Genomic DNA, 9282 nt, shown 5'->3' on the forward strand with positions numbered 1-9282 from the left:
CTGCAGAAATAGTCAGGGTTTTAGTCTCGTTTGTCAAATCCCCAAACCGCCGCGGTTCAGGGGGCTCTTTGTTTCAGTTCTTTCCAAATAAGCGAAATACACCTTTAGGTGATGCCAGCGTAGCCACTGTAACAGTTAAGCATCATGGGGAAAAAAAAAATGGAGGCAATACGCATCTTGTGTTTAGACTTCTCCATGTACTTAGTTTGAGGCATATAAAAACGTGTTTTTTATGATAGGTTCTGCTCTCTGGAGCAGCCTAGTCATATACGCTATTGCGTATTCAAAGAGCAGCACTGATTTTTTTTCTCTGTCTTGCAATGTTTTCTTTCTCTTCTCGCTAGACCTAAAAATTCAAAACAGCCGGAGCGGGAGGAGAAACGAGTCCTTGGTCTTGTGTTGCTGCGAGGAGAAAACCTAGTGTCCATGACAGTCGAAGGACCACCTCCAAAAGATGTAAGGAGAATGAGCGCAGAACTAAGGCAAAAGGGAAGGGACGTCTGATAAACTTGCTTCCTTGCAGGGGAATGCTACTACAGTATTGTTTTAGACTTGCACATGCTGTTGTGTCTAGGTCCAACAAATTTCACTGCAGGAAGTTCTAATCCTTTTGTGGCCTTCAGCATTAACTGCACAAAGGAGGGCTGTGGGCATCCCTAGGATCTGAGGACTTTTGATAAATCTTTCTTTTTGGGGGGGGGGAATCTGTTTTCAGACTGGAATTGCCCGGGTACCTCTTGCTGGAGCTGCTGGAGGACCTGGAGTTGGGAGAGCAGCGGGGAGGGGAGTACCAGCTGGTGCACCCATGCCACAGGCTCCAGCAGGATTAGCTGGCCCTGTCAGAGGAGTAGGGGGACCATCCCAACAGGTGAGATGCTGTGACCCATTAAAAAAGAGTTGTCTGGTATATTCTGGGGTGGCTCTTAATTCTTGGTGCCAATGTGATGCAAGAAGTTGGTGGAGCGGAAGAACTGTAATCTTTGTTTCTGTTACCGGGGAGTTTGAGCCTAGTGAGGCGGTTTTGGTACTAGATCCCCCTAGGAACTCTGTCTTACATGATGGAAGAAGAGGCTTGAAAAGTGCAGCTTCTTGCACAGAATTCAAGTGGTGTCCGTTGAATTGTATTACAGGTTTGTAGCGTGATTTAACATGTTAAGAGGAGACTGATGTAATTTTCTTAAGGGATAATAACTAAAAAATAAGCAAGATTTAAATTATTAACGTGAAACAGATGTTGTGCTGTTTTTCTGTGAACTGTTTATTTTGTTTACAGGTGATGACACCTCAGGGTCGTGGAACAGTGGCAGGGGGACTGCTAGCATAGCAGGAGCCCCAACTCAATACACACCAGGGCGTGGGGGTCCTCCCCCACCCATGAGTAGAGGAGCACCTCCTCCAGGTAGGAATTACTCTATAGAGTGGGCAGCAAGGAGCTCATGTTATGTGGCAGAATTGGTGATAAAGAGGTATTTTTCTGAGTTTGATGAAGATCTGGTATTATGGAGGATTATTCTGATATCTAACTAGTGCCTTGAATACTCAGCTGGATTTGTATACTTGTTCCTTCTCTGGCTTAAGGAATGATGGGACCTCCTCCAGGCATGAGACCACCTATGGGCCCACCAATGGGAATGCCACCTGGCCGAGGTGCTCCCATGGGAATGCCCCCACCAGGCATGAGACCACCCCCCCCAGGAATGAGAGGTGAGCGGACGTTATCTTAAATGCCTAGAAGCTGTAAGAAGCCATTAAATAAACAAATTGTTTGAAGGGTGGTATGTTTCAATGCCTCCCTAGCTATCCTAGTTGTCAATAAATGCCTCAGTGCCAGAAAAGGGGTCCTAAGGCCACTTGGAGCATGGTGAAAACATCTTTCTGGTTTAGCCTTGCTTCCTCTTTCCTCTTCAGTATTCAAGTCTTTCCTTCATTCCAGGACCCCCTCCACCTGGCATGCGTCCACCAAGACCATAAGACACTCTATAATGTACCTTTGAACTGTGAGAAGACTGATCACGGGAATACACTGAGCAGTGCCAGCTGTCAAAACTTTGCTATGTATATTTTATATTTACTGCTTGTAAAGTTTGTCCTTTTTAATAAAGTTGGAAAACCCAATACTTTGAGTCAGTGTTGTACTGGTCTATTTCAGGAATGCAGCCGTTACCTTTCACTACTGCACTTTGGTCACCCCAAAAGAAAAGCAGGTGTGAAGCAAAAAAGCGCAATTTGTATTTACAGTTCAGAAGTTTACCAGTTGGTCAGGGCCACTTAGGTCTGTATTGGTCTGTGTTCCTTACAGGAATTAAAGCATATCAATGAAATTTAGCAAGGGTGATGAAAAAAAAAATTGTTGGGATGGTGGAGATAGTAAAAATTCAAAGAAAGAGCTTAACATTTTGATGAAATTAAGTAATGGGTTACTGATCAGAATTCTTGCTTTATTCAACAGTGGAACAAGTACAACGGTGCCTGTGTGATCTCTGATGCTCTAATAAGACTGCAGTAAACCTGCCTAATCTTTATAGGTGGGAGCTGCATTGCTCCTAGTAAAAAAAAAAAAGCCAGGATGAGCAAACCTATCATTAATTGCATACAATAATGTAAAAGAGCCTGCATTCTGGTTGTAGCCTTCCCTTCTTGCCTCAGCTTACAGCTGCTTTCTTTTCAGTTAAGGAGGAAGCTATCTACCCCCCTTCCTTTCTTCAAATAATAGCCTCTTGGAGATTTGTTTTAATTCCTGACTGTTATCTCTGAAGCCATCTTTGTGAGAGGTAGTCTGAAAAACCTTTTTTTCCCTATTTCAGAAATAGGCTCTCAACCATAGAAATCCTTTTCAGCCATATTAATTAATCGCAGTCACAGAAGTATATGAACAAAGCAATAAGCATTCTCCAGTTTTTGCCCTAAAGATGACTTACATGAACTAAAAGTTTGGTAGAAAGATGTAACATATCCCAGCTCTCAGTTCCTATAGCTATCCTATAGAATAGAGCAAACTTTTTAGGAAAAAAAACACCAAACCACAAAGCAGAATCAATGGTTTATGGCATGGGCTGCTGAAGATGTTTTCACACAGGGTCTTCAATGAATTAATACCAGGTATTAATGAACATCCCAAAGCTATTCTAGAACTTGAAGAAAAACTGTTAATTTTACTGAACTTGTCTCCTCGCAGTACAAAGAAATCCAGGCCCTGGAGAGAGCGTGTCTGAAATGTCTGCATTGTCCAAATTACCCATTTGGTAGTTACCAACAGTTCTTACTTTCTCTTGTACCTGAAAGAGAAGATATTTGAAATGACATTCCACCAGCCCAACTCTCAACAACAGATAAGGAACAGCCCTGAGCATTTTCTAGGCAATGCTCTCCCAAGTAGGAATGTGCTATTAAAGGTAGTATCCTTGATTGCCCCCAGCATCAGACCTGCAGAACCAACAAACCTTTTAGCGAGGCCCTTTAAACAATCACAAGAGGAGGAAAGAGAAAGCAGAAAAAAAAAAAACTTGAATAAGAAAGTAAAGGGAGCTATACCTGGACTTGGATTTGAAGCTTCCTCCTTTCTTATGTTGGGCCATACCCAAGTGTTTTCGATCTTCAAATGATGGGCTTTTTAAGAGAGAAGGGAGGGGCGGGAGGTAAGACAGAAACCACTGAAGTACGTCAATAGCACAGGTACTTCTTGCAAGAATCCCTTCTCTGCTCTGCCCACCTTTTCCCCCAATATCAGTCAAAGTATCCCTGATAAAGTTCAGATATGCAAAAGAAATCCCACCTACTAAAGGCTGGACTAATGAACTACTGCTAAGACATTACCCGGCACGGTACTGCTTCAGAGCCTTCCTGCTTGTGTTGGTAAGCTCTTCATCAAACACAGACAGTTTTTTCTTCCGCTTGGGGCCTAACACAGAGAAAATAGTCAGAACATTGGCTGTAAAGAGGAGGCCGCAGCATTGTCTTGTTTGCTAGAGCCCAGTAGCCTTGACCACAACAATTAGCCTAACCATCAGAAAAAGCAGTGACTCCACTCTACAAACACGCACCCTAGCCAGCACCAGTGACCATTCCTTGAAAGATCAGTGCCTCCCCCTACAAATTAGTTCCATTTATCTATTTGTAACAAAGTAACTGACACAAGGTAAGTCAGCTGTAAAAAGTCTCCACCTGCTGGTATTGCTGCTGGTTTCTCTTCTGGCAAGACTCTGGCTCGCTTTGCTCGGCGATTCCTTTTTGCCAGCCGCTCAGCATACATTTGAGATTTCAAGATTTCAAACTGTGATCTCTCCTCTGGCTGAAAGGTGTTAAAATGCAAGTTTACAGTGATGTGAGGTTTTGCAAAGGGAAATAGTCCACCCAGAGTCCCACTTGTCCATAAATGTACTCACTGTCATTTGGACTTTTTTCTGTCTGTCCTGCATAAATTTCTTCCTTTTCTTTTTGCCTCGTAATGCTAGATCAAACTCCTGCAGGGCTTTAGCCACTGGAGAGACAAAGAACAGCACAGAATAAAGAACCTCTTAAAGTACAGAGCAGAGTCCAGTTGCAGCTATGGAATTTAACATGGCAGCAGTGTCATGACTCACATTTCTCTTTCTTCCTCTCCTCACGGGTCTGGAACCAGCTCCGCTCCAAACCCTCACCCACAGATTCTTGTTTTCCTGTCTCCAGCTGCTTCTTTGCCCTATTGATCTGAGATAATTCAGGCAAGAAGTGAGCTCATGGTGGATGAAAAAATCTCTCTCTCTCTCCTTTCTATCGTAGGCAGGTTAAGTTCATTAGGGTAACCTCCTTCTGCACTGTATCTATTCCAGATCCTAAAAAAATTAAGGTAAAAAAAAAATTCCTAAAACAAAAAACCTTACCTGGGCCTCTGACTGCTGCATCTCACGCTCCTCACGCTCCAAGCACAGAACTGCATACACATCTTTCTCTAGATTCTCAATCTTCTCTCGAAATTTTAGTATGACGTCTGAAAACGACACAGTGTGAACATCAGAAGCAGCTCACGTAAGGTCCATCTTGTTTTTCAGCACCTCTTTTAGTGTCCCTCTGTACCATGATACTCCCTGCCTACCGCTCTCCTGCTTTTTACCTCAGTGAAGTACGTACCTTGGGGGAGAATTCTGGCTTTCACTGGTGTTTTGGCAGTCTTCACAATATCCTTCAGCATCTTGCGCTCTTCCTCTCCCACAAGTGAAACTGAACGACCAGCCCTGCCTGCTCTTGCTGTCCGACCCACTCGATGAACATAGTGTTTGGTGGTGTTGGGCATGGTAAAATTGATTACCTATAACACAAACAGTGTTAGTAGGGAAACAACATTAAAGGACTCAACAAGCTCAGCACTGCAAATACTCACTGTTTTAACACCTTCAATATCAAGTCCTCGTGCAGCCACATCTGTAGCTACCAGAATATCAATCTGCTCATCCTTAAAGCGCCTGAGCAGAGATGGCAAATGCGTTAGCAATGAATACAGCAATCCACTTCTGCCCTAAAATTTCCAACTCCTAACTTCTTTTTTGCCTATGATTGCCAACTAAGCCTGCTAGTACCTGAGTGCTTCCAGCCGCTGTGCCTGAGAGAGGTTCCCATGAAGCTCGCCAACCCGTAGACCCATCAGCCCAAGTAGGATGTGCATACGGTGAGCTTGCTTCTTGGTCTGGGTGAAAAGCATCACATGATCCGGGAAGGTTCGTGTCAGTAGAGCTGAAAGAAAGTCCTCTCAGTAGCCTGCTTCATAGCCACCTACCCACTCCAGCTTTTCTTTGCTCATCACTAACCTGATACAATGGCCTCACGGTCCCCCTCTCGGTTGGGTCTGATCCGGATAAATTCCTGCCGCAGGAAAGGGGCAACATCTGTGTTGCTGTTCACAAAAATTCGGATGGGATTTTTCAGGGAAACAGAGGCCAAATCTTTCACCTACCAAAACAGGTTAAGAAAAAAAAAAGTCCACATAATCTCTGGTAAAAGACTACACAAACTTCTACTCAACTTTCTGCCTCAGTATGCTTCTCAGCAGCCTGTCTTACCTCCTCTGTCATTGTGGCAGAGAAAAGCATTGTCTGATGGTGGTTGGAGCACAACCTGATTATTTCCTTCATCTGTTCCTCAAAGTATTCATCCAGCATCCTACACAGGAGAAAAACAGCAAGGTAAGGCAGCTTCATCTGGTTCTAGCTAAGAAACATTACTTAAGGCAGGGCAACAGAGACTGCCCTATAGCCTGGGAAAGGGAAAGCAGAAAACTACCATCTCATTTTTCACTGCTGTCCTCTTAGCCTACCTGTCCGCTTCATCCAAAATCAGCACCTCAACACTGCTCAGGTGGAAAGAAGGGCAGTTGTGGAGATGATCAATCAGTCGCCCAGGAGTGGCGATAAGAATGTCTGGCCCAGAGCGCAGAGCTGCTTCCTGAGTCTTTACATCTAGGCCACCTGAAAGAGAGCGAACATGGACTGCTGACTCCCTCAGCAGGTTGCAGCAGAGTACACAGATCCAAATTGCCTGAGGAATGGGAAACAACTCAGATTAATACCACATTCACAATTAGAAGTGACCCCACCTTTTCTTTCTCAGAAACCAACAAACAAAAAGTACGGCGCGGTATGGGGAAGTGAGATTTTAAACCACAGCACACCTACTAGAAGCATGCCTGCAATAACCGTACAGCCTCCAGTTTTATAACACAGAATTCCCAGCTCTGTATAGCAGTTTACAGCAAGCTGTACAGTTCGCGTAAGCAACTTAATACTCACCTACAGCAAGGCAAGTTGTGACACTGCTGAACTGCGCCAGCTGTTTTGTGACAGAGTGCACCTGAATACCCAGTTCTCGTGTTGGCACTAGAACCAATACCCGTGTTATTGGAGCCTGACGAGGTTTGTAAATCAGGCGCTCAAGGACAGGCAAGATGAAGGCAGCTGTTTTACCTAAAGAAGAAAATTAAGAAGAATTACCAAGAATTACCAATTACTGTGAATAGCTAACGCTCCCTGTTTCCTGTGCCCTGCTCAACCCCCTACCTGTCCCGGTGGCAGCACAGGCACAAATATCCTTCCCCAGAAGACCCACCGGGATACAAGCCTTCTGAATTGGGGTTGGTTGCTTGAAGCCAAGAGCTGTGATTGCCTACAAAGGAGATAGAGCAATTAAACTCGGTCTCTGGTATGGCCACACCTGGAGTACTGTGCCCAGCGCTGGGCTCATCAGTACAAGAGACATGGACATACTGGAGAGAGCCCAGCAAAAGGCCACAAAGACTATGAAGGGACTGAAGCACCTCACACATGAGGAGAGGCTGACAGAGCGGGGACTGTTCAGCCTGGAGAAGAGAAGGCTCGGGGGGGAACTCGTCAATGTATATAAGTACCTGAGGGGAGGGTGAAAAGAGGATGAAGCCAGGCTCTTTTCAGTGGTGCCCAGTGACAGGACCAGAGGCAATGGGCACAAACTGAAACACAGGAGGTTCCCTGTGAACACCAGGAAACACTTGTTCGCTGTGAGGGCCACCACTGAGCACTGGCACAGGTTGCCCAGAGAGGCTGCGGAGTCTCCATCCTTGGAGGCACTCAAAAGCTGTCTGGACGTGCTCCTGGGCAACCAGCTCTAGGTGGCCCTGCTTGAGCAGGGGGGTTGGACAAGATGACCTCCAGAAGTCCCTTCCAACCTCAACCATTCTGCGATTCTGTGACAAGTCTCACTCAAGATAGTGTTGACATATTGCAAATCAAAGAATGGTTTCCATTATTTGGGAATAACAGCTCCTAAAGGACTATCACACTAGCTCCCACATAATTTCCTTTTCAGAGAGGCTGTAAAGAGAAGAGGAATTTGATAGTTCTGGTTGGTGGAGGGGAGGCTGTACAACATTCCGCAGAGTAACAGATGTAATAACTAAACTAGGTAAATACCTTTAGCAAAGGTCGTGAAAGATTCATGTCCTGGAATGACAAGTTATCATCATATTGAGAGGCATCTTCAAAAAAGCTCTCTGCTTCCTAGAAACAGCAACAACAACAAAACTGGAACAACACAGGCAGCAACACAACATGTTATCAAAGGGCTCTGGGCTGTTTTTCGAGCTACAGTTTGTTAACTAAAGTCAAATTCCTCCAGAAGAAATGCTAGAGAATGACCTAGTGTCATTCTGTCCAATACTTACCATTTCTCCCTTTTTCAATCTCCTTCGTTCCTTCACTTTGACCGTATCTGCAGAGAAAGAGAAATGTGACAAGAATTAACAAGCACAGCTAAACACATAACAAGATAGGGCGACTACCTTCATCTCATACTTTTTGCTCCAAATGAGTTATTGAGGGACAAGCCTCAAAAACAAGTACAGGCATGCAATGGAGTAAAATGCCAAGCAAATACTCTTCCTCAGGGACGAGTTCAATTAAAGCACTATGGCCACCACTCAAAATAAGCTTGACCAAAATCAGAAGGAATGTCGCCGAAGGAAGACAAGAAAAAATAAGAGGTTCTTGCCCACTCCCAGCAAGGCTTCACTACAGACTTTTCTCCAGTGAACCAACAGTCTGTCAGATTCTTGCTCCTGACCATCTCTCTATGTACTGCTAATACCTGCTTTTGTGAAGATAGTTTCATCATCCAATGAATACTGAGACTCCATATCTTCTTCTTCGTTCCTACTGAAATCCTCACACTCCCTCTTTTTAGTTTGATTATCCCCAGTCTCTGCATCTTCATCTCTCACTTCTGCCTGTTTAGCTTCTCTTTCCTAGAAAAAGATTTTTAAAAGAAGTTTTAAAAGAAAGGATAAAAAGGAAACTTCAATCCTTTGTGAGCTTTTGTTTGTTGTTATTATGAGCCCATTCACAGATACATGGTTTCGCATAACGTTAAGCATTAACAATTCTGCATTCTCATCAGTTCAGCAACGCATCAGCTGTGGCTGCAAACCCAGTCGAGGTGATGAGCTGCGACTTGAGCGTTGCAGCTCAGGATGCTTTCAGAATTTGTGCCCCTGGAGGGAACGCAGTAGAAGGCCAAACCCATTCCAGTCTTTTCAGCAACGAGAGAGAAAGGCACTGACCTGGAACTTCCTTTTCTGTCTCACTTTCTCAATCTTCTCATCCAGCGTCGTAGCTGCTCTCTAGGCAGGAAATCACAAAAGAGGAGCTGTAAGAGGAGCCTGGGAGAGTGGGGAGCACTGTGGCCCCAGGCACCGCAGCCCCAGTCCCGGCCCCAGGCCTCACCTTGCCGCGGAGCTGGCACAGTGCCGCCGCCCAGGCACCTTCCCCGCCGGCCTCCACCTCG

At 44.9% G+C, this 9282-nt stretch overlaps 2 protein-coding genes across 2 annotated transcripts; one reads left to right on the forward strand and one right to left on the reverse strand.

Moving 5' to 3' along the window:
- Positions 1 to 344: 344 nt before the first annotated feature.
- On the forward strand, positions 345 to 2111 carry LOC104071621 (small nuclear ribonucleoprotein-associated protein B'-like; the record flags this gene model as incomplete). The annotated part of the gene is given in 6 exon segments (XM_009573685.1): positions 345 to 456; positions 716 to 868; positions 1274 to 1310; positions 1313 to 1399; positions 1579 to 1704; positions 1934 to 2111. Coding segments are annotated over 6 exon segments (553 nt in total), but the record flags the coding sequence as incomplete, so codon positions are not given.
- A 1009-nt stretch (positions 2112 to 3120) lies between these two features.
- DDX27 (DEAD (Asp-Glu-Ala-Asp) box polypeptide 27) lies at positions 3121 to 9278 on the reverse strand (the record flags this gene model as incomplete). Its single annotated transcript, XM_009573686.1, has 20 exons — positions 3121 to 3143; positions 3527 to 3606; positions 3814 to 3898; positions 4162 to 4288; positions 4383 to 4477; positions 4581 to 4686; positions 4860 to 4966; positions 5107 to 5284; positions 5357 to 5438; positions 5553 to 5706; positions 5781 to 5922; positions 6033 to 6132; positions 6287 to 6437; positions 6759 to 6932; positions 7026 to 7131; positions 7914 to 8000; positions 8165 to 8211; positions 8587 to 8743; positions 9059 to 9118; positions 9222 to 9278. Coding segments are annotated over 20 exons (2118 nt in total), but the record flags the coding sequence as incomplete, so codon positions are not given.
- Between the last annotated feature and the right edge of the window lie 4 nt (positions 9279 to 9282).

The sequence above is a fragment of the Fulmarus glacialis genome, unplaced genomic scaffold (genome assembly GCF_000690835.1).
Source record: "Fulmarus glacialis isolate BGI_N327 unplaced genomic scaffold, ASM69083v1 scaffold50292, whole genome shotgun sequence".
Classification (NCBI taxonomy): domain Eukaryota; kingdom Metazoa; phylum Chordata; class Aves; order Procellariiformes; family Procellariidae; genus Fulmarus; species Fulmarus glacialis.